We start from the raw sequence: 24904 nt of genomic DNA on the forward strand, positions 1-24904 counted from the left end.
TGAACAACACTGTTTGTTATAAACACTAATAACGATAATATGAACGATTTCTGAAATTTTGTTTATGATCGGATGAAAAATTTGAAAATTATTGAACAAATAATTAAATGTTCTGTGAACAACAAAATCCATCATGCTTTTTAATGGGTTAAGGAGTATTTCATGCTCGAGTACTATCGACTGTAGCTGTTTTAGTTAGTGACCACAGTAAGTAACTGGATAGTGAATAATATTTTGTAATAAATATACCATTTTAACAATTGCAACGATACCACTATTAAATGTTGCTGAATTTCAATTACAACTTCAACTTAATTCTTATAAAAATATTGCTGAATCTTTGAAATTTCAAATGAACTTTAACATAACAATTATTAACACAATAGTTGCTATTAAATATTGCTAAAATGAAATTATAACTTTAAAAACTCTCTATGACTTTCTTTCATTACAAATTAGCTTCACAGCTCAAAAACCGCATAAAAATCATAGTAATTATAAGTTATTAAATTTAATTATTGAACGTTCAACATGAAACTATAAATTAAATATTTATTAATCAGTACGCGAGTCGCAAGGTTGATAAATTTGAACAGCATCAACAGTGGACTCATTATGACATATACGGTCTTAATATAACTAAGTTTTTGGCACTAGTAGAAGTTGTGATTCTAGCTCCCTGGCAGTAAAGTTCCTCCAATCTTATTATTCCCCTCCCCCGCACTCGATCAGCGACGTCGCCGCTGCTCGAAGCGATTCATGGAGACAACGATGTTGTCAAAGATGTACTCCCGGACGCCCAAGCCGCAGATGAAGTCAAAGTGATTCCAACGCTTCCACGGCACCTTGTAGACCGCCTCCACATTGCGCAGCCGTGTCACCAGCTTCCAAATATCTGCCGGTGCCACAATATAATCGTTCTCCGCAAAGAATATCGTCACCGGCGTGCTCACGTTTTCCAGCGCATATTCCGGCGGCTCCAGTTGCTGATAGTGCAGCCAATTGCGCTCCGGTCCGTAGTCGTATTGTCGAAACTTGGTAGATACATAGCCTTGGAAGTAATGCATCAGTTGCTTCACAGAACCGCCAGCCGGAAAATTGGCCATCAAATCGGGCAGCAAAGTTTTGTTCAAGAAACGCGTATCATAACCCACGGCGGGCCAAAGTCGTGTGATGCAGACCAAAGGCTTCTCGTGATCCAGACACGTCATCGAGAGAAACTTCTTGAAGAACTTATTGGTGGAGAACATCTCAATGCCCTCGAGCATCTTGGACACATAGTTGCGTGTTCCCAACACGGGTCCAATGATCTTGGCCAGCCCGCTATGCGTATTACTAACATACGCCACCGGGGCCAAGAGTGTTGCCGTCTTGAAGACCGCATTGTACTGTGGCAGCATCGAGTTGAGCACCAGGAAGACAGTGCCACCCTGCGAGATGCCCACGAAATGCATGCGAGCCACTCCGCTGGTGCGCAGCACATAATCTATCTGGGCTGGCATATCGTAGACGCTCATCTCGTGCCAACTAAAGTTCCAGAACTCACGTTCGGTGGTGTTGAGCCACAGATTGTGGCGACAATAGATGTTGCCACGATTGTTGCCCAGCCACACATCGTAGCCAGCACGCCACAGCAGATAGGCCAGCGAATCCTCTCTTCCATTGAGCAGCCAGCTGTGAAAATAATTGTATAAGTGGCAAGTTCAGAGTTCGAGAGTGGCAAACTTACACATCCGATGAGGCATAGAGGCCGGAAAGCAGGAAGACAACAGGTCGTCGCAACACGGAGTGCAATGTGCCATTCTCATTGAGTTGCACCTGGGGAATACGATGCAATTGCAGCACATAGCCATCCTTGGTGATCACCGTGTGTCGCTCCACATTGTAGCCATCGTGTTGTATGCGACGCACCTGCAACCAAAAGGAAGTGGCGCTCAGTTTGGCAAACACAAACAGAGAGAGAGAGAGAGATAATCACACATGTCAGACACGCTTGGCACATTTTTATGGTTTGTGACATTTGGAGGCCAAAGCGACGCGTGCGTTGTGACATTCAGGTAATTAGGAATTCCAAACACATACACTTTGGGCCACCCCCCAATTTCAATATTGGAGGAGGAACTGCACCTACCGCATCTGTTATAATAATTTCGCGCGATTGTCGTATAGTTGCCAACACCTGGCGCAGCAGCAATGCCAGCATGACGAAATCCAGGCCCAAGCGCAGCGATCTCATGCTAACTGATATTCAGGATTGGCGGCGATTACATGAAAGCTGACCTGGCCGGGGATGCGATCCGATGCGATCCGATCCGATCCGATGGGATTAAGTAACCGCAAATGTAACCGTTAAAGCTGAACCGGTTCAGTCTCTGGCAGCTTTCGTAGATCGATCGTATCGAAAATGAAAGCTGCGAGGATCGCGAGTCGTGAAATGGAAAGAAGAAAGTGCCGCCGTCGGAGCTTTCAAAATTAGCAGAAACCCAAAAAACAAAACAAAAACCGAGGCGAGGCGCGATATACGATGTTCACATGAATGGGGATATTGAATGAAAATTGCAATCAAAAGTGCCGTCGTTATGTTCGATCGTCGTCGTTTTTAGTGATCGTCGTCGTGGGGCAAGCCAAGCGCTGCTAACGTTCGATTCGAATGTGCTTTATCGACTGTGCACGCGTTTGCCGCTTTGGGTCGCAACGAGCTCAAAAGCGTCGACACTCGCGTCGCAGGGCTTGTTACTCACGGCGACGACGTCGCAGTCAGAGCCACAGAGCCAAAAGAGCAGCTCAGCCACTGAGCAGCCAGACAGTCACACAGCCAGCCAAGTTAGTTAGCCAGCCAAAACTCTTGGCTAGCTAGCCACCTGCATGGCGTGTGCCTTACTCGTCGTTTACCTCTGCGCCCAACACAACAAAATTGCGGCTGCTGCTGCTGTGGCTGCGACAGCGCATCCGGACGCTCTGCTCCAAGCTCCCAAAAACTGAGCGTCGACTTTTTCTACACTGCGCCTAATACTTGTATTCAATTGGCCTGCCCCTCACCTGTTCACCTTCTCGCCTGCTCGCCTGCTCATCCCAGGCAGTCGCTTCTACTACCAAACCAATGACTTGGCAAAATGCCATAGCAATTTTTTAATTATAACAAAACCCCGCTGAAAGAGAGCTCTAACTCAAAAAGTGTCAACCCAACAACTGCTACAGTGTTCAAAAGAAAGTGCTATTCAATTTCTATAGCTAATTGACATCGACACTGCAAACAATTAATAAAGAATTCAGTTATTATGGTAGAATGAGTAAAATAATATTAATAATTTGAAATAACTTCTAATTACCCACTAAACATACGCATTTGATGAAATTAATTAGATGAATAAAAATACGCTACTACTGATATGTTTGTAACTTTATCCTCAACCTTGCAGCTTTTCAATGTTAAATCTAATTAAACAAAATGCAATTTAATTTAATTACAGCGCTTTGGCCTTTGCTGAATTATTGCAAGTTTTTAGATGCACACATGTAATTTAGCAGTAATTGTAATGCATGATTTATGTAGTAATTATTTGGTTTATTTTGGTGTTGAAAGTTTTTGGAATAAACTACATTTTAATTTGATAGAAACAACTTTATTTAAAAAAATATTTAATTTAATACATAGCTTTCCTTTCCATTTTAAAAATGTTTTCAAGAGTGAGAACTAGAATAATAGCAATGTTTCTTTTGTATTTCTTTCAAAATTTGTTTTGTATTTAGCATATATTGATCTTTTTATATTCATTTATACATTTTCATAATATGTCATTTAATAATTTTTCATTTTCGTTTTTTATTGTTATTTATTCATTCTTTTTATTTATTTTAAAACATTTGAATTTTATCCATTTAAGTGTAATAATTTCTGTATTCAGAATGTATAAGTAATTAATTTTATACCATTCCCTATATAATAACAATCTTGGTAGTGATAAAACTGAGTGATGAATGAATGAATGAAATTATTTTGATCGTAATAATATACAATTAAATTAATTGCCTTTTTCATGCAATCATTTTATTCATTCATTTCTTTTACCAATTTAACTTATACTATTTCTTTATTTTTTTGTAACGAAATTGGTTTTACCGAAATCGTGACATTTTTGAGTATTAAAAATACAGTTGACTTAAAAATATGAATTGATTTTCTTTATAACAATATACAATTACTTTCACACATTTCTTTTGTTTATTTCAAAGGCTATTAAAAATATTAATTTAAGAAAAACTTATTTTCTTTATAAGGAAGTGTAAGTAATTGATATTGTGTTGTTTTCAATGTAATAAAAATATCGCTGTCAGTTAATATATTAATTTATTTTCGTCATAACAATAAACAATTAGGTTTAAAATTAAACAATACTGTGTGTAAGCGAGGTGCACTCTATGGGAACGACAATGGTAATTTAGTTGATATTAATTCCATTCATACGTAACTTGGCATACTTTGATTGCATGCAAGAATTTGGCTGAGTGTATTCATTATTTTTTGGGGAGCTACTTACACATTTTTGGCTCGCCTTCGACGTCGTCGTCGTCGCCGTAGTCGGCGTCGTTTTCGTTGTCGTTTCGCTGAATTGCAATAACCTGTTGCCTAATGTGAGTGCTGTGAGTGTGCGGTGAATGCGGTGTATGCGGTGTGAGTGCTCGCAGTGGCAGAGTTCCAGAGCGCTGCAAAAGTGACGTCGCGAGGCGAAGCTTCGGCAATTGTCTCGCTTGCTTATTTATTTAGGATCTTTAGTCTGTGCCCAAGTTTGTGTGCTCACCACCGAGTGTGAGTGTGTGTATCTAAACACTCGAAAACAATTGACTCCACCGCCAGCAACAACACCCACGTGCTAGCAGCGTCTCTCGCGTTTGCAGATACTTTTGTAGTTGAGATGCCAGAGAGGAGGAGGAGCTGAGGTGAGCTGAGCTTTCATTGTTTGTCTATATGGCTCTTTAATAACGCGTCAACAAGTTGGCAAGGGGTTGTAAAATGCTATGCACACACACACACACACGCATACATCGTATAGAAACGAGTGTGCAAACATTCGGACAACAAGTCCCAACTCAATTTCGTCAATGGGTCCGGTCAAAAAGTAGCCGACCCGTTGGCCCACTCTCGCCTATTGACCCGTCGACGTTCGTTCGTTCGTTCGTTTTGTTTTTGCCCAGAAACACAACTCATGAGTGTGCCTCTCATTTGCTCACGTACTGTATGAATGAAGTAGTAGTGCTCTGACATTACATTATATTGGGCAAGCCCACGGGCGGTGCCGCTCTCGGGTATTTTTGGCGTTAAAACAGTTTACGCTAATTTGTATTGTAGTATTGTGACACATCCGCCAACTTTGACGCGTGCTGCAGCCGGAGTTGTTGTTGTTGTTGTTGCTGTCGACGTCAGTTCGGCAAACAGTTGACAAGTTTTGACAATTATATGTACCGAGTGCCGAGTAATTAATAGGGATTGAGGCCACGGGCATATTGCCCATAGAGCTCTGCCAAGTCTAAGCTGAAGTCTAAGCTGAAGTACTTGTTGTTAGCTTTAAATTTTCGTTTTATGGCTTTCTTTTTGTTTTGCTTTTCACTAATGGATTCTATGTAATACGCTCTCAGCTTTACTCTCTTGCCAAATTTGTTTGTTTGTTTGTTTACTTTCGGCCATCCACTCATTTATTTAGCCATAAATGTGATCATGATGTAATTTGGTTTGCCTCCTCTTCCCGTACTTTGACCACATCGGGTATTACAGCTTGCTCATAAAATTGGATACGCTTGGTAACAACTTGAGTAAATGGCTATTTATGATTTTATGGATACGAGCGTAAAATGGATAGCAATAATATATCGCTTTTAAATATTACAATCAATTGAAGATATTAAACTTATATAGGCTCTTTATTAACTTAAAATTTAAAGCAATCATATAACTTCTGCTATATAATAATAAGGGTATATTCAAGGAAAAATAAAAAAATTGTAAATAAAATAGCTTTCATCTCTCATAATTTTAAGATCAATCTTAACTGAATATATTAAACTAATATAATGTATTTCAAATAATTTGTATTTTCTTTATTATTACCTTAAACATATAAACAAATCATACTTTTTCTACTATTTAATAATAAAAATATATTCATACCCACAATAAAAAAAAATATATGTATGTACATATATTGCAAATCATATAAACCCAATTTCTTGAATCGGTCATATCATTTTAAATAATACAATCAATTGAAAATAATTAAAAATTTTAAAATGTTAAAGCCTACATTAAATATCAAACATTTTCTTTATTATTATCTTAGAATTTAAATCAGTCATATATATAATTATATGTATGTAATCCTACCTATGTACATATATATGTATGCTATGCTAGGCTATTTTTGGCCTTTTGTTAATTAAAAAATTATTTAAAATATAAACAACTTTTTTTTTTTTGAAAATTTGTTCTTTTATATATAATAGAAATAATTAAAGATTATTGGAAAAAAGAAATTAAATCGATTAACGAATTTTACATCACCTTAAAGTGAGAAGTTTTAAACATGTATACACTTCTGCTCGGCACTGTATATCTTTAATACCCCATATAATTCCATGAGAATGAAAGGGTATTTAAAAACCTGCACATGAAATATAGAGCTTGACTTTCGCTTTTGCCGTTGATATTGGCTGCATTTTGTGAACTTTGTTTTGAACTTGAAATCGGAAATCGTTAAGCATCTGCATAATTTCAAGATCTACCCATACGCGATGCGATGCGATGTGATGTCGGCAACAAATCAAAAGCTTGTTCAACTTTTCCCTGGGGACAATGAGTTGACATTTCACTTTTCACTTTAAGTGCTCTTGTTGTCCGATAAACTACTGTCTGTGTGTGAGAGTGTGTGTGTGTGTGTATGAGTGTGTATTTTGGTTTTTTGGTCACTTTAAGAGCGATATTCAACTCTGACTTCAGACGCATTGCATTTCCGCTCGACGCCAGCCCTTTTTTTTGTTTATCGCAGCAAACGATACGAATACGCTTACTTTCGTATTATGCACACACAAACACTAGTGCATTACCAACACATACACACATGAATTATACATACACTGAAAACAGTGGCTTATCAGCTAAGAGACAAGGGCAGCGCTGTTGGTGGCGGGTCATAAAATGAAAGTGATTGATGTCCCTTGGGAAAGTCATGAGGCCAACTCGAAGTTCTCTTCTTCGGCGAAAATAATCAGCAAAAAATGGTTAACATAGCGCGCTAATCTGTCGCTAATTGCTTCTTGATGTGTTTATGATCCTAAGCCAAGAACCACAGGTAAACGAATAATCATTTACCTGTTTCGTCTTGTCTCGTCTCGTCTCAGATTCGTTTTAATTACGTGCAATAAATGGCCTGAGCTCTCAGCTCGTCTGACTCATGAGCTCTATGGCAAATTTTACGGTTGCTGCCGTCTAGCATGAACATGGCAATTGCCCGATCATAAAAATGCTGTGTGGCAAGCCAAAAATAAACAACAACAACAGCGGCAACAACAACAACAACAACAACTTGCAACCGCCTTCGAGTCGACTACAAAGAGTCGATGGGCAAACAAAAGGAATACACGAATACTGAGGAAGTGGCCAACGGTTTTGTGGCAATGTCTCCATCGTCATGACTAAGCGTTTGTCTTGCTCAAAGGGAAACCAATTGATTCCTTCCTGTTGCATTCGAGCAAGAGCCACAAACAAAATCTAAATATTTAACGACTAAATTGAATCTGAAGGCGAGCGCGCACATTAGTCAAATTTTCCTCGGCACGACTCGAGACTTGGAACTTGGACTTGGGGTTACCTGCTGGTTGTAATCAATAAAACATAAACAGTGGGCCGACAACTCGACTGAGTTTGAGTCTCTGTCTGAGTTTGAGTCTGAGTCTGAGTCTGTGTCCGAGTTGCAGCCCATCACGTAATGGAAATTGTTACAAGAAAAGCCTACCCAAACAACAACAAATACCCATACATATATGTATATAGTATATATATACTTCCATGCTATGTAAATACATATGTAGAAATTCAAATACTTCGTCGTCTTTGTCGTCGCCGTTGACGTTGCTGTCGACAGCCAAGCGAGAAGTTTTGTTTGGGCATTCTGTCAGTCAATGGACCGGCCTTTCAATCAGTCTTTTGCAGTGAAAGACCCCCGCAGATCTGAAGTCGAGAGTCGGGAGTCTGGAGGCTGGAGGAGTCCGAGGTAAGCGCACTTGAACAACCGTTGTGTTGCCTTGAGCTGACTCGACGAATCAGATCATTGATACGATACGAATACACTGTGCATTATTTGTTTGCCCTTCGCTCTTCACATGATTTGTGACTTTAATCAAATATAAAAACAGCAAACGAATTCATTCCTTGATTTGTTAGTAGTAATATTGCATCGCGATTAGTGAAAACACGTTTGGACCCTTTGAAATATTTTGATGATAAACCATCTGCAACTGATACTACTACTTGACGACTTCAACAACTGACGAAATACGAGTATGTTAATGAATTTCTGTGTGTTTATTTCTTTTTATTTTTTTGGTGTACCGCAATGTCGTTCATAATAGCAATGTAAACGCAGTTATTTTTTTTTTTATTAATATTTTTATTGCGTTTTTCATAATTCAATTCCAGCTACAGCTGATGTTAAATATGGTGGCTGCCTGCCTGCTAGGTACGAGTATTTTGTGTTCATTGTTCCTGCTTCGCTTTTGTATCGGGGATTTTGTATTGTGTCCCATAAACAATACAAGTACAGCGCATAAACTGAGGCAGCAGCAACTGAGGCAGCAACTGCGACTGCGGCAGCGACGATGTCGACGTCGAGTCCAGTGAGAAGTGCGTGCCGGCGAATTGGCTGCCTACCTACTAAGTACTTAGAATTGAGGCAGCTTTTGATGCAAAGACCCATGGAAAAATGTTCGTAGTAGTTGGAGAGAATACAACCCACGCAAACGAAAGCTTTGCCCGAAGGGGAAGAAGATTTCTATGGCGCTTAGAGCACTTATCAAACCAACATAAACACAGAAGGGGGACCCACTCAGAAGCAGCAGCAAGCAAGCAGAAGCCGCATGCCTGCCAATGCCCTATTATTATCCAAAAGCAAATAAACGCAGCCCAAACGGTCGCATGTTGATAGATCTGGCAGCCAGACGGTGTGGCATAGGGGCAACCAAACAGGCAACAGAGAACGAGACTGAAAATGGAAACGGAGATGGAGACGCAGACGGAGAAGTTGACGAAGATAGAGGCAGAGACATAAACGACGACGACGACGACGTCACAGCGTCATCAATGTGCGACTCTTTTTTTGCTGCATGCATGCAGCAGGCAGCGGGCAACAGGCAGCGGGCAGAGGGCAGCGGCAGAAGGCAGCAGGCAGCAGCGCGGCAGATACAAAATTCCAGAGCGCACGCGTTCTCAACTTTAGTTCTTTGCGAGTGGCCAACGTGTTCGGTTCGCTGCGTGGCCAAGAATCACAAACAAAGCAGTTTTTGAGTTTCGACTTCGAGTAACGAAAAGAAAACGGAAAAGTGACAGCTGAAAGTGGAAAAAAACAACAACAATCCCGTCGAGAACATCTATCTCTTTCCAACTCTCAGTGTTTTCGCGCGTGTGTGTGCGTGTCTTAGCCGGGTTTCGGACCAAGTTTTTTGTTGTTTATCGGAAAACAAGAAGCATCTCGGGCTAATCAATCACTCATTCAATATGGCAATTTCTGAGATACATGCAGCGGGCAGCTGCAAAGCTGTTCCACCAAGCAGCAGATGCTACTTGCAACGCACTGGCAACAGCAACAGGAACAGAAACTGGCCACAATCTTCCCCTCTGACTTTGGGATCAACGCATGCGTCGCTGCCGCTCTTCATCATGCTGCTGGTGGCAGCGATGTTGACTTCGTGCTTGGCACTGCCTTGTAAGTAACATACTAACTACACTCGGTATCAGATACTCATGCCACATCGAGAGGCTGCAGCTACTACATCTTCGTCTTCGTCTTCATCTTCTTCGTTGTCGTTGTCTTTGTCTTCGTCATCATCATCATCATCATCAGCAGCATCATTGTTGTCGTAATAAACTTGTTGCACTTACGAGTTGCGGCTGCTACTGCTGTTGGGGATCGCATCAGGCCTTTGACTTATTTTGCGGCTGCATTTTCTTCTTCTCATTTTTTTGTTGGCATAATTCAAAATAGACGCTTACGCTGCACTCAGTTGGCGTAATTATGCCACGGAAGAGGCGCCGCCAAAGCCAAAACCAAAGCCACAACTTCCAGCTCTACTCCTGACTCTCTACTCCACCACTTGGGTGTCATATATAAAAGTCCCCCCCCCGCACACTTTCCCATCTCTCCAAGTCTGGCAGCAGCGTGCGAAAGTTCAATACTGTTTAGTAACATCGCAATTGAGGGGCTTACTGAGTTCAAGTTGTGTCTTTGCGATAAAACGCAGATAACAGGAGCGGTTCAGTCAATTGGGGTTGGTCTCGTCCATTGCCCCCTTACGCCAAACGATTGCCCATTCAATTTAATTCTAGAAAGAGACAGAGACAGAGAGAGAGAGTTCTGTACTGCGTTCTTTGTTGGAATTGTTCGGAAAGAACAGAACCATTGCTAATCAATGAAGAAGAAAATGACAAACTAAGCGGAAATAACATGCAAATGCTGATATAAGTATTTGTCCATTTATGCTGATACGCACTCTGTAATGGGGAATTCTTTCACATTCACAATTTTCACAAGAATCAACTGAATGTTTGCATTCTAGATAATGCACAAAATGTTGAACTTTTTGGGAATCCCACTGACTACACGATTTACGTTCTATAACTGTCTATAAAAATGTTTATATGCAATTATATTCAATTAGAATGTCGGATAAATCTATTAAATTGTTGCCTTTGTAATCACACACAGCACGCAACATTAGAACATTTTAATATTCTGTCAAATCTTTATTTAGTACTCACGTATTTATTTACTATACATTTGTAAACATTTTCAACTTCTGGGAATTGTACTGACAATCGAATTAAATGAAAGTTGTATGATATAAATTAATTTATAACGTCTCATAATACTTTTTAAATTATTTAGAAATTCAATTTTGACACTCCATTTAAATAATGTTTCTTTAACAGCTTTTCTAAATTCGTTATATGCAATTATCTTCGTTTAGAAGTCTGTTAATTCTCTTAAATTGTTGCATTTTAATTTAATAGCCACACAAGATGCTTCATTAAAATCCTCTAACTGTCATATAAAATTTATTTACTCTGTATTTATATAAATTTTCTTTTGACATGAATTCGTGTTCCTCAATTTTCTTTTAGACTCGAGAGAGAGAAATGCGTGTAACTTCATATTCTGCTATATTTTATTTTTCACATTTAACACATTCAAAAACATGAAAACATATGTATATACGTATGTTTTCCCACCTAAGAGACATGCCACACACCACACAACATGAGGCCATCTCAATACGTCCAAAAAGATAATTTTCGAACGCACACACAAACTCGCATGCTGACTTTGAAGTATATATATTCGTATGTGGAGAGACTAGAGACTGGAACTGGCAGATGACACTGCTCCGGTTTAGGCAACTGCAACAGCAGCAGCAGCAACAACAACAACAGCAACAGCGGGCGGTGCAGCAGCAGTCCAGAAATCGATTTCTTTTATTTTTCTGTAAATGCCATTTCATTTGGATTTGTCTTTGTTTTTGTTTTGTGCCGCATGCTTTGTCCCATTTTAAGACATTTAGACACTTGGTCGCTATCCCTAATAGTGTTGTTGTTGTTGATATTGTTATTTTTGTTGCAAGCATTCCCAAAGGGATTGAGTAGATGTGGCATAGAAATGGTCATGGGGCCCACCTCCGATGCATATCTCTTCGAGGGGTAGAAGATAACTAATTTTCAAGTTCCACGAATGCAGTTGCATCTATAAGATGCGTGAGCATGTGCGACTGTGTGTGTGTGTATGTGTGTGTTTGTCGGGAAGGAACAATCGACTCATAAATAAAGCAGCTACTTTGGGTGACTGCCAGTGGTAGTGTTGGATGAGGACGGACGAACGGACGGAGGCGGGTTGCCTGGTCTCGTTGGGTTTGTTTATTGTGTTACTAATTTGGGATTCCTCATATGTGTGTGTGTGCCCGGAATGTTAATCACTACATCGACCACTTGGACGCATTTTGAATTATGAGGCGATGGTGGAGGCGGTGGGCAAGAATTTGGGTTGTTGTGGTCGTGACGTCGTCATGGACATGTTTCATCTATGATCGGCAACGGGCAAAAGGGAACGGAAAGGGGAGCGTCTGCCTGCCCGCTTGCCAACGAAAACACTTTGTGAATGAGAATGTGTGAGAAAATGCAATGCTGATGATGACGACGATAATACGTATACGACTATGAATGGGTTTGTCTGTGTCTCTCTCTCTCTCTCTCTCTGAGTGTCTCACTGTCTGCCTGTCGTCGTCGTGGCCATAAAATAACATTCGATGAGTATGCGATGGCAGTTATATTAGTTTATTATTCCTTTAAATTGACAATTTATCTATAAAGCAGCTCGGCTATTAATACTAAGTATCTAATGCATTTGGCTTTTTGTATATATATTTTTTATTTGTAATTAATATGAAATCATGACACGATCGTCACACAGAGAAAGTTGAATATATGGAATGATGATAAACCTAAATGGAACAACAACAAGTTTACATATTAATCTGAATTTTATACAATGTTTATAATTTGTTTGTTTTTCTATTGCTCATTTTTAGCCGAGACAACAACCAGCCTGCCAAGTGCTGACATTGAGTTAGCCACCACAGTAATTCCACCACAACAACCACTGAATGAAGCCAATTCACCACTATCATCAACACCACCAACTGTTGCTGCCGCTGTCAACGAGTCAATTGTGAAGATCGAACCGTTGAAAACAAGTGCTGCCGAAGTTGCGGACGAATTTGTTCATACCAGTTTTGTATCGTTGGGTGGCGAGGGACTTGAGCAGGGCATACGCAATGCGGTGAAGTCCGAGGTTGAATTGGAAATCGAAGCGGATTCGTCGGCTGCAGCTGCTGTCGAGCCACAGCAGGCGGAAGAACAAGCTGACAAGGAGCAGAACACAACAGACACTCATGTTGAGCATACAGGTAGGTTTTACTTTGACAGCAAACAGAACTTAACAAATGCTAAATCAAGTGTCACATCTTCAGATGCAGCTCAAGGTGTGCGAGAGCCCAAAACACTGGATGCGGAGGCTGAGACAAATGCAGAGCCACAAACAGAGGGCGAGAAGGCAACCCACGTCGTTGAGGACAGCGATAAATTGTCTCCTGTAGTAGAGGCAGAGGCAGAGGAAAAAGCAGAGGCAGAGGACAATACTGAAAAGACAGTTGAAGAAATTGCCAATAACAACAACGATAAATCGACTTCGGAATCGGTCACTGAAGAAAAAGCTGACGCAGTTGCAGAATCCCAACCAGAGCCAGAGCCAGTTACTGACAAGACCGTTGAGCAAGTGGAGCCGGAGCAACCCAATAGACCTTTGCCAAGTGTAACCAGCGATCTCGTTTCTGTCATCTTCGATGAGAACCGTGCGATTACCGAGCAACCCATAACGAACAGCAATCGCGAGGCTTTGGAGCAGGAGCATGACAAGGTACTTTTGGCCGAGCAGAAACCAGAGCCAACATTTGAAGTAACTAAGCATCAGGTGACAAAGAAGCAAGGTGTGGAAGATTTGCTGCCCATTGAGGTGCCCAATGAGGCTGAGGAAAAACAAGAGGAACCAGAGGCTGTTGCTGCTGCGGAGCCAGAGAAAGAGCCAGAGACTTTACAAGCAGTTGAAAATACACCAAAAGCAACAACGGAAAATGCAGTGCATGTCAATGAAATCGAAGAGAACATCATTGATAGCGATGCAAATGATAAGGAAGTACAACAAATTGCTTCAAGCAGCGCACAGCCAGAGCGTGTTGAGTCTACAGAGCCAACTGTGAGTGTTGCTGCGCCTGTGGAGGAAGTTGCTGTAGAGGCGAATAAACCAGTTGATGTCGCCTCAGTTGAATCGTCGGAAGAATCGTTGACGCCCACTGAAGCCAGCATTGGTCAGGCAGAGAACGCAGAAGCTGCTGTGGCTGAAGTTGAGACTGAAGCTGAAGCTGAAAAGAAACCCGAACCTGAAGCTGAGCCTGCGGAATCAGTTGTGGTTGTGGGCGAGTCCAGCTCAACAGCTTCCCCTGTTGAGTCCGAAGCTGTTGAAGTGGATAAGGAATCTGAGGCTGAGGCTGACAGCGATGAATCTGAACAGAAAACTGACCAACCTGCAGCTGCTTCGGGTGAGAAGGACTCCTCGGAGGAATCTGATGAAGTGTCAGCAGACGAACCGAAGGCCAGAGCAGAGGACAGCACTGCCACACCACTTGTCTCTTATCCACCACACAATGCCGGTCAAACTTTCGATAGCAACCTGGCTGATGAACGCAGTGCTTATCTTTCGTTGTCGTCTTCTAATCGATCCACGCTGATTATTGCTCTATGCTCTGGAACCGCTGTTATATTCATTGTCATCTCCTTGGTCATTTTCGTATTGTCTTTCCAACGTCAACACGGCACTCTGGATATTGAAATGCAAGAGCAGCGTTTGGGCAAGGATACTCTCGATGAGGAGGATGCACAGATGAAGTTGCTTGATGTGGATCTTTCGACTCCCGTGATTATTGCCATGGGCAACGAGGAGACCGACGAATGTCTCTAGACACTTTACTCAGACTGCTTTCAATGCATTGTACATATTTATTAACATTGAGATTGCATTTTAATTAAGTAAAGCAGCATTCAAGGAACTTTCAGCTAGCTCCTCCAACTGGTTGTTACAATTTCCGGCTCCAAACATAAAGCTATTATATCAACAAGCTGCGAAATAATCAAAAACAACAAAAAACACATACGAGAAATACAAAAAAATCATTTGCCATATTGTTTAATTATAGCTGCACTCTATATAATAAGTTTCTATCTTTCAAAACACAAAAATTATTTATCTTTAGGAATTTGATTAGATGTAAGCCAACATACATATGTATATTGAGTATCTGATGAAAACCCAGAATAAATATTTTCAATTGATACAAAGCCGACTAATGTCTTTTTCTTTTGTTTAATTATGAACTATTGTGTTTAGTTATAATGATGAGCAATGTGGATGTTGCGGTATTTTTCCACAGTTTGATTTCAAAGAAGACATTTTACTCTCAGCCGCAAAGTATGCAACGTTTTTTAAATATTATGAGGTGATCTCAAACCTCACAATTGTTTAGTGGTTCCCCAACTGCTGACATCATATCCCTTAAGCCAACGATTATGATTTCATAAAACAAATTTAAAAGAGCGGAGAAAGGAAATATAATATAATAATATAATATAATATATTATATATAATGTAAAATAATATTTTTTTCATAAAGAATAGCAAAAGCTTAACATACATTTATTAATGAAAGTGTAATTGTTCTTGCGATATTTTGAATAAATATTTTTGGGCAAAACAAAAGTTTACTTTCAAATAAATTATTTTGTTTACATTGATATATTTTATTTGTTTACCGCATCTGACAATTTTCCCAAGCAGAATATTATATACGCAAATGATTTGATTTTGATGGACTTCCTGAACTTTTGTCATAACTCAATTTCATTTAACTTTGCGAACATGTGTGAAAATGGAATTTATCTTGACAGAAAAATATTGAATATAGTTTACTTTATGATTTATCAAGATTTTTCCTAATTAAAATTGTACGCTTTGACAAGTCACATCGAATATTAAAAAAAAAAACTGGTGCCTAATCGAATAGTCACAAAGGTCAACCAGAAGTGATTTAATGCCCCCGACACTCTCAAATGGCATCCAACGCAACTTGCGGCATGAGTGCGACTAATTGCATTGGATTAAAAGCTTTGCCGAGGCGGCATTTCAAAGGCGTATTTAAATTAGTTCATTACAACGAGAGCACGATCGGTGAGATAAAGAGAAAGAACCAGCGAGGCGAGAGTGTGAGAGAGGGAGCGAAAGCTGACGAGCTGCAAGTTTATGTTCTCAACTTGCAACATAATAAATAGGCGCATATTGAACTTTTCCACCCGCCATTAGTTTGGAGCACAATGAGAGAAGAGGCGCTGCTGCTCATTGATTGAGTTGAAGATGTTGTCGATCTTGTTGTCGATGTTGTTGTTGCAGTCTAAATGAGCTTAATAAGCGAAATGAAAAGGCGCGCGCTCATCAGCATCTTGACCGAAATGAAATAAACAAAATCATTTTGAGATTAAGAGTCTTGTGTTTTTTTTGATTGGGCGTTTTGTTTTTTGGTCTTAGATTTTTGTTTATGTGTTGATCTTATGCAATCGCCCGCACAGTGGACAAGTTAATTAAATAGCCCAAAAGCACAAAAAAAAAAAAACAAACAGCAAAGAAATAAAAATAGAATTAATTTTCGATTTCTGGGCTTGTGCTTCATCATCATCAATTTAAAAGCCATAAAATACCAATTGACAGCATAATTTTCACAGTTTCATTTCGGTTCACTCGATGGCAATTGCAAAATTGTTCAAAAAATAGTTTGGAAATTTAATAGTGGCGAGACGACATTGTGGTCTTTGTGGAAAAATGTGAAATGTAAACCACATATAGAAGCAAAACTTACATGCTTATGCGGGATAAATAATAATAATAATAGACAAGATTAAGTTGCACAAACAATGGGGCGTAGCTGAGAAATCCAACCACTGTGCTGCAAGCCAAGAGAGGAAGATGGTACATATATGTTTTGCTGCTCTGCTTTTTCATTCACATTTTATTTCTTAACCCATTTCCCGACAGCGACGCTCGACGCTCGATGCTCGACGTTGCCAGCGGCATTGTCATTTGCTTGTCTAACGCGAGTCTGCCGCTTGCTTTGCCAAAGCTCTCGCTCACGCGCCGTTCGCTCAGTGGCCGTGGCGTTGTTGTTGTCGCTGCTGCTGCTGCTGCTACTGTTGCCGCTTCTCTCCCACTGCTTAATGCGTTCAAAATAAATTCTATTTGAAACGAATTAAATAGTGTATGCAAGCATGCGTGCGTGTATATGAATCTCTATGGGTGTGTTTGTGTGTGTGTGGCTATGTATGTGTCTGTGTGCGCGCTTTTTCATCTTTCACATTTGGAAGCACAGAAAATAGCAAACATGAAACATGTTGTTCAGTTTGCTTGTTGCTTTCCACGCGTGCGGTTCGCATTCGCTCTTTTCTTTCTCTCTCTCCTCACACACTCGAAGTCGACGTGTTGTGGCGTGTGAGTGTGTGTGTACGTTCGGGAGTGTATATTCTACTTATAATAGCCACAAAAGGTAGAATATTCTGAATTCTGTTCAAATTGTTGTCGCTATTTTCAACAGCTGTGCAAAGTTTGTGCAATACGCGGCGTATACGTAATATGCCACATATGAGACGTTAAAAAGTATTTTAGCTAAGCATATTCGTAAATGCAATGTGCAACATTAAGATTTCCTAATTATTTTTGGCGCTCTTGCATGAAATTTGTCTGTGCTTCAAGGTGTGTGTGTTCTGGTGAAGAAAGTAAAATCAAAAGAACATCGCAAATATAAATCAAAAGATACAAATTCGTTTTGGTTATTTGAACAAATGAATACAGTGAATATTTAATTTATTTGAAATATAAATTTGTGTTGAGATTTGTATCGAGTATTGTTGTTGACAGTCGCTAAACATAACAAGGAAGCATTAAATAAAACATATCAAGCAAATGACAGCTGTTAAACCTAACGATCGTCTTGCAGACACCCTGCAAACATTGTTTTTTCGAAATCATTCGCAATATTTTTCAAAAATTAGTGTATATATAAACCTTTAATTTTATATATGGATCAATTTGCTTTGTGTTTTTTTTTTTTAGCATTAAGAATTATATAGATAGGTTTAAATAAATACAGATATAGCTAAGTATAGATGATGTCTGAATTTTTGGCACAGTGTTGCTCAAGTGAGTCACGTATGTGTTCTTGGTCTCGGCCGCGGCAGTGAAATGAAATTGAAATGCAATGTATTTGATAAACAATGAGGCAGCACACACACACACACACACACGTGCACACACACATAGAAAAGAGCATACAGCATGCAGCCTCCTTCCTCTTTCCTTCCTACTCTACATAAACAAAAGCCCGCCCATAAATTGTCTGCCTATTTGTGTGGTGTGCAGGTGTGTTGCGGTTGTTATTGTTGTTGTTTTGGCTTTTGATTCTTGCTGCATGCTGCGACTATATGTATATTTACTCAACTAACCACAGTGCATATCTGAACCGTGTACTTAAGGGCAGACGGCCAGCCGCATCAACTTGGCCAAGTTGGCAGTCAAGCTGCAATAATATGACGGAGCTGCAACTTTGTCGTATATTGTTGTTAACTGTTGGCAACTGTTTAGCATTTACTTATCAAATAACTCATGCCACATAATTACATATATGTATATATATATCTGAGATGTAAATACTACTGTCATGACAACTTGTTTAGCTGTTGGCTCTCGCTTTTTTTGGTTTGTTGCCAAAGTCAAGCACATAATTGCCAAGCGGAGGCGTCTCTCTCTATAAACAAAGCCAAAGCTTTCACATTGAGTGCGACTACGAGTACAAGTACGAGTACTCATATTCAGCCACTGCCACTCACACTTATTGGGGCGTGCGCCCACCAATTATTGAATTTGTTTTATTTATAATTAATAGCATTTCGCCTTCAATGCAATTGCTGGAATTGTTCGTTGTCGTATTGTGGGCAGCAATTGTTGCCATTATTCAATAACAACAATAAGAAACAAGTGTGTAACAAAATAGCCTTCTATAGCTAAATTGCTTTATTTAAATTTCAATTGAAATGCTTTCATTTCATATTAAATTACTATTCAAATCACAAACAGAATAATATGCAATAATCAACGTTATCAAATTGTCAAATTGTCGATTTATCAAATCTTGATGAGCATTTTAATTATTTATAACAATTTAATCGACAAACAAATGCCAAACACGCAATCCACATTAAGGCGATCAGTACACGTACCAGTTATATAGATATTGATAAGCATCAATCAATGCCAATCAGTATCAATCAACTTGCTTGCCAATTCTGATAGGCAGATCACGGCGCTTCCCTTTGAGCTGCTTTATATGGCAACAGCGAACTTACGCAAGCCCCCATTTTCAGTTTCAGTTCCAACTGAATGAACTATTCCGCTCACTTTGTGATAGATGTATCCGCACCCACACACACATACACACACTCGCTCTACTCACACACCCACACGAATTGATATGCAAACATTGAGCTTGGCTCATTTCCAGCATGAATGGAATGTTTCTTTTCGGGGCTGGCTGCCTTTACGCATGATCAATTAAGAAAAACAATTAAATATTTTGTAAAACTACAAACACAAAAAACTAGCTGCCAAATTGGCGTTTTCCAAAATCAAATGGCAAGCAGACGCACAAAGAACGGAAGTTATAAATTCCAAAATGGTCTGATATCATAGTTATTTCTGCACTCACACAAACACACACACACACACACATGGTAGTTCCAGCACCCATGTGGCAGATGAGTTATAGCCGCTCTGCTGTTCAGGGAATAATAGAATGGTAGCTAATTCAACGACTGGCATATCAATTAGTAGAAAGCGCCAAGCGAAAAAAAAGCGAGCCAACACCCAACTATGATAATTGTGATACGTGTCTACATGTCTCTGCTACATGGCCACGCCCCACAACTAGGTGCAACCAGTAGAGTAAGAACTAAATAGTTGCACTTAAACGAAATCGAAAACACACACACACACAACAAACATTTTCCGGTCATTAACCGGAAAAGTGCAAAGCATAGACAAATAGCCATTAAAGATCCAGCCAAGATCTAATGCACATTTTGGTTAACACTATTTGCATTTGTATCTTGCAACTTGTGCATCCTCATTAATTGCAATTGCAATTTGATTTGTTTATGCCTCTCTCTAACATCATCAACAATTTTGCACTACAGGAAAGCCCAGAAACAAACAAACAAATATTGTCGAACGTGGCCAACTAAATTTTATGGTGTTCGCATTTGGGAATTTTAAGTGCAAGCACAAACAACAATGACGACAGCCAAATGGATTTGGATTTGCCGCGTGGCTTTAGCCATCTTGCTGGGTAAGTCTCCAAACACAAAGATATACATATATGTATATATATTTGGAAACATACATACTAGATAGCTATAACTAATACTAAGTTTATTTTATTACCATCTGCATCGATTTACGCTATTTTATGGCTCAGCATTTGCATACCCTACAAATGTTTGTTGCCAGCAGCAGGGGAGATGAGTAAAGTAAATAGTTTTTCCATCTATCTGTTGACTCTTCTTTCATAGAGAATGCTTTAGTCAACCTCCCCTCAACTGATTACTAAAGGTACATCGTTTTTTTTTGCACATGGCCAGCGGTAAACTTCATACAACTATCAGCGACCTTCACTTTTTCCATGATGAGAGAACAGACACCCCGAGGATTTACGCATAATTTCTATTTATACAAACTGAAACATTGAAACACTGAAATATGGCCGAGACAGTTTCATGATCATTGTACGCTGTGTATGCTGCCAAAAATATTTCTTTTCAATCGCAATCAACTAATTTGGAACAGATGAGTATGCGCCTATTAACAAGAAAATTAATTCGTAAGAAAAACCATTTCTGGCTAACAACGAGACCTGAATACTCTTGCTGAATTTGTTACGAATTTCCAGAGAATTTCCTCGAGTTATAAACTATGAAATTCCCTTTAATGCGGAATGCAATTGTCCACAATATCGTGCAGCTTGTTAATGGGCATAGCAAAGTTTACGGCCAAGTTTTTATACCTCGTGGCCGGAGTTTAATAATAGCCGAAATGCGAACCAGCATGTCTACGCTACATGCGGCCATAAATCAATCCATTATAGATGCGACACATAAGTATGCTATACATAGTCCATGGAAGTACGCCACAACCGCGGCCACGTTGCGTCGCGTCGCGATTTCTCATTTCATTTGACAAATCGCGCGTCAGCATTTGGTCGACAATTTGGCAATGAAATGGCCGTCATTCACTTGTCACAACGGAAGTCTCCGAATGTCTCCCCATCTCGTAGCCGGGCTAGGCAACAACTGTTGCCGGTAGCCCACACACACGCTGTGTACTTTAGTGTGTACATTACGTATACGCAATGCGGTGCGACTGCGGCGTGACTCAAATGTGGAGCAGGTGGACTCACATGATATTTTATGCCACATAAAACGCAATGCGGCTGCCGCGACCAAAAATAAAATCACAAGGAGTCGCTGTTGGTCGTTTTAGCGGTCGTGGGAAATGAGCAAAAATATTGTGACGCACTTGTTGCTATAAATAATATTAATAGTATTATATATTTATAGTTAAGAGCCTCGTACGCTCTTTAAGAAATATGCAAAATATTTTCCAACAAATGGCAACAATTAGAATTTTATTTATCAACAATATTTTATGATATTCACGCTAACTTTATGTTTATTTGTTTTCATTTTTTTCACAGACTTGTGCTGTGTGGGCGCCGACGTGCCGAGCGGTTATCATCGTGAGATTTGCCAGTATCGCAAGGGATTGCCGGTGAGTTCATCAGTTCGAATATAATGATCGCTTTGAGTTAATAATTGTATTTTACAGATGCAACCCCATAGCGAGTATCGCAATCGTCTGCTGGCAATACGAGAACAGATGTTAATACGCGCCACATTGGAGGGTCCCGAGATCTATGGCTACATATTGCCATCGACGGATGAGCATCTGAATCAGGAGGTGGCAGTCCGTGATCAGCGTCTGCATTATCTCAGCGGCTATACGGGCAATCGGGCATTTGCCGCCATCACGCAGAGTGGCGCCGCAATTTGGCTGGAAAATCGTTTTGCAAGGCAAGCAGATGGGGAACTCGACTGCGACTGGCAGATCTTTCTCAACGATGGCAATGCGACCATTGCCGACTGGCTGGGCAGTCAATTGCACATGAATAAGCGCATTGGTGCCGATCCGCAGCTGGTGCCGCATCATCTCTGGCTGACTTGGGAGCGCGAGATGGCGGCAAAGTTTCTGAAGCTGATTCGAGTCAATAGCAATCTGGTTGATATGATTTGGGATCCGGATCGTCCAGAGCCACCCAAGCATCATGTGATTGAGGTGCAGCCGCGTGACTATGCTGGCGAAAAGTGGGAGGATAAAGTGAATGAGCTGCGACGCCGATTGAGGCATTTGAACTGCGATGCAATGGTGGTCACCTCGCTGACGGAGATTGCCTACCTGCTGAACATTCGTGGCACAGACATTCCCTATACGCCTGTGGTGAAGGTGAGATTTATACACTCAACTGCCTAACAATTAATTTAATTTCTTGTTTATCTTTCAGTCTTTCGTCATTGTCAGCCATGAGGATATATTCTTCTATGTGGATCATGCCAAGATTAGCATCAACATTGATCTGCATCTTCGCACAGATTGCTACAACGAGAACTGTGTCAAGTAAGTCAAAGAAACTTGAATCATTATAACATAGTAATGGTATTCCTTTCTTAGAATCAAGGAGTATCAACGCGTTTGGAGTGATATACGCACTTATGTGCAAATCTGGAAGCGTATTCTTGTGCCTGCTCCCTGTGTGCAAGAACCTGGTGCATCGGAAGCCATCTACACAGCTGTGCCTGCCAAGAATTTAGTGGAGCACATCTCGCCCATTATTTTCATGCGTGCCCAAAAGAACTCTGAGGAACAGGAAGGCATGCGCAAAGCTCACATCAGAGACGGTGCTGCTATGTGCGAAGCCATAAGCAATCTCGAAGCTAGATTCTATACTGAGCTGTGGACGGAAGAGAAGATTAAATACGAAGTGGAGCTAATGCGTCTGTCGCAGAGCAATGCCAAGGGCTTGTCGCTGCGTACTGTTGTTGCCTATGGCGAGCACTCGGCACTGCCGTATTACATCTCCAGCAATGTGACCAACATTGAGGTATCCGATCAGAGTCTGCTGGTGATTGAATCGGGTGGACAATATTTGGAGGGCACCACCGATGTATCGCGTACCTATATCTTTGGGGAACCCACTCGGGATATGAAGCGTGCATATACAGCAGTGTTAGCTGGTATTCTGCATATATCCAATCTGATATTTCCGGCATCGGTGAAACCTTCGGGCGTTGATAGTGTGGTGAGGGCAAAGGTGTGGCACGAGATGACCGATTATCCACAGGAGACGGGTCATGGTATTGGCGCCTATGGTTCTGTTGAGGAGCGTAAGTAGCGAAATTGAAGATGAGTTTTGGGAACTGAAATTAACTAATGATTTCTACCTACAGCTCCCATCTCCGTGTCTTATGGCCAGAACAGCAGCTACCACTTTAAGCAGGGTTATTTCTTTTCGAGCGGTAAGTTTATATCTCTATACCTCACTTAACTGCCACTTAACTTAACGGCCATACTGTAGTTAGTATACAAATCTAGCTAGTGGCATATTTTCTTGGTGAACATTAACACAACTAAATTTTTAAATCAATGAATTGACCGCAGACATAAAAACATATTGTTTAGGGCCAGCTTTTTTCATGGATTGTGACTGCTAAGCAAGTAGCAAATTACTATAAAATCTAATACTTTAATTTTATTTCTCTTCCAGAATCTGGCTTTTATAAGCGTGATGATTATGGCGTGCGCATCAAGAATGTGCTGGAAGTGTTGGACAGTGGACGGACGACAACAACTGGCGAACATTTCCTAGCATTCCAACCTGTTACTTTGGTACCCTATGAACCCAAGTTGATTGATGGCTCCATGCTGAGTTCAGACGAGAAGCGAATGCTGAACAAATACAATGCCAAGATACGTAAAGATATCGGCGATGAGCTGAAGAGACTGGGCAACATGAAGGCCTTCTATTGGATGATGAATAAGACGAGACATATTCGCGAATATTTGCCAGAGGATGAATATCGTGCAGCAATGGGCGGCGTTTGCCGCACACACAACCATTTGCCATTGATCGCAGTATTTCTGATGATCTTGGCATCGTTCATACGCCCCATGTGGCAGCTTTAGAATCGATCTACACTCTTAAGTCTCTTGGTGTATGTATGTTTCTGTGTGAATGTGTGCTTATGTGGGTGGGTGTGAATGATTGAATGTGTTATTATGTAGTTTTAGTTAGCAATGCAAATTAAAGAGAGAATCTGGGACTAACAATTGAAAACAAATACAAGAAATAACAATAATAACTGTTAGTAATTATGTGCCAGCACAATTTAATTCGGCTTGATCCCTGAAATAGTTGAGATACTTAAACTAATACTTACGTAATGCGATTGTATAAAATTATGATTAACTTACAAATAATTGAAAGATAAAATATCTGTTAAAATTTTTATATTAATACAAGCAAAATGTCTTATGTGTAAGGAATAACGCTGTATATTTTTCTAAATGTGATTAAAAGTAAAATATAAAATGGAGTTGGTATGTAAATAAATTGAGAATTATGTAGAATAATCTACCAAACTTTTCAGTTTGATGTTGCCAACTGTTTAACATGACATCATTTTTTGAATAGCCTCTGATTACCTAAATCATATGTATATTTTTCTAAATAAATAAATATAAATATTATCCTAGGGTCGTACTGTCCACTCTCCAGTTAGGTGTTGCCAACTGTTTGACATGACATCATTTAAATTTAAAGGAGCCTTCGATTACCT

At 40.1% G+C, this 24904-nt stretch overlaps 4 protein-coding genes across 4 annotated transcripts in view; 2 read left to right on the top strand and 2 right to left on the bottom strand.

Annotated features, from left to right (window-relative positions):
* LOC133837010 (octopamine receptor beta-3R) overlaps positions 1 to 15050 on the bottom strand; it is a 149039-nt gene extending 133989 nt beyond the window's left edge. The window contains exon 1 of the mRNA XM_062267654.1: positions 14962 to 15050. The gene's annotated coding sequence lies outside the window, so the exon portion shown is untranslated. The remainder of the gene's footprint in view (positions 1 to 14961) is intronic.
* LOC133837017 (lipase 3) lies at positions 507 to 2780 on the bottom strand. The gene is made up of 3 exons (XM_062267661.1): positions 2132 to 2780; positions 1730 to 1911; positions 507 to 1674 (listed from the first exon to the last, which is right to left on the bottom strand). Exons 1-3 carry the CDS (start codon positions 2234 to 2236, stop codon positions 729 to 731), a joined length of 1233 nt encoding a protein of 410 aa, XP_062123645.1. The 5' UTR covers positions 2237 to 2780; the 3' UTR covers positions 507 to 728.
* On the top strand, positions 9478 to 15201 carry LOC133837013 (cytadherence high molecular weight protein 1). The gene is made up of 3 exons (XM_062267656.1): positions 9478 to 9968; positions 12841 to 13218; positions 13282 to 15201. Exons 1-3 carry the CDS (start codon positions 9761 to 9763, stop codon positions 14823 to 14825), a joined length of 2130 nt encoding a protein of 709 aa, XP_062123640.1. The 5' UTR covers positions 9478 to 9760; the 3' UTR covers positions 14826 to 15201.
* A 2113-nt stretch (positions 15202 to 17314) lies between these two features.
* Positions 17315 to 24679, top strand: LOC133837458 (xaa-Pro aminopeptidase ApepP). Its single transcript, XM_062268234.1, has 8 exons — positions 17315 to 17451; positions 20153 to 20304; positions 21709 to 21782; positions 21840 to 22514; positions 22573 to 22685; positions 22740 to 23452; positions 23516 to 23584; positions 23833 to 24679. Exons 2-8 carry the CDS (start codon positions 20250 to 20252, stop codon positions 24249 to 24251), a joined length of 2118 nt encoding a protein of 705 aa, XP_062124218.1. The 5' UTR covers positions 17315 to 17451; positions 20153 to 20249; the 3' UTR covers positions 24252 to 24679.
* The last annotated feature ends 225 nt before the right edge of the window (positions 24680 to 24904 follow it).

The sequence above is a fragment of the Drosophila sulfurigaster genome, chromosome 2R, assembly GCF_023558435.1.
Source record: "Drosophila sulfurigaster albostrigata strain 15112-1811.04 chromosome 2R, ASM2355843v2, whole genome shotgun sequence".
NCBI lineage: Eukaryota > Metazoa > Arthropoda > Insecta > Diptera > Drosophilidae > Drosophila > Drosophila sulfurigaster.

Excerpts from the sequence above, each read along its gene's own strand:
- LOC133837017 (XM_062267661.1), bottom strand. The coding sequence starts at position 2,236 with ATGAGATCGCTGCGCTTGGGCCTGGATTTCGTCATGCTGGCATTGCTG. Across the intron at positions 1,912-2,131 it reads AAATTATTATAACAGATGCG|GTGCGTCGCATACAACACGA; the intron begins GTAGGTGCAGTT and ends TTTTGGTTGCAG. Across the intron at positions 1,675-1,729 it reads CTCTATGCCTCATCGGATGT|CTGGCTGCTCAATGGAAGAG; the intron begins GTAAGTTTGCCA and ends TTATTTTCACAG.
- LOC133837013 (XM_062267656.1), top strand. The coding sequence starts at position 9,761 with ATGGCAATTTCTGAGATACATGCAGCGGGCAGCTGCAAAGCTGTTCCA. Across the intron at positions 9,969-12,840 it reads TTCGTGCTTGGCACTGCCTT|CCGAGACAACAACCAGCCTG; the intron begins GTAAGTAACATA and ends GCTCATTTTTAG. Across the intron at positions 13,219-13,281 it reads CACTCATGTTGAGCATACAG|ATGCAGCTCAAGGTGTGCGA; the intron begins GTAGGTTTTACT and ends TCACATCTTCAG.
- LOC133837458 (XM_062268234.1), top strand. The coding sequence starts at position 20,250 with ATGACGACAGCCAAATGGATTTGGATTTGCCGCGTGGCTTTAGCCATC. Across the intron at positions 20,305-21,708 it reads GGCTTTAGCCATCTTGCTGG|ACTTGTGCTGTGTGGGCGCC; the intron begins GTAAGTCTCCAA and ends TTTTTTTCACAG. Across the intron at positions 23,585-23,832 it reads GGGTTATTTCTTTTCGAGCG|AATCTGGCTTTTATAAGCGT; the intron begins GTAAGTTTATAT and ends TTTCTCTTCCAG.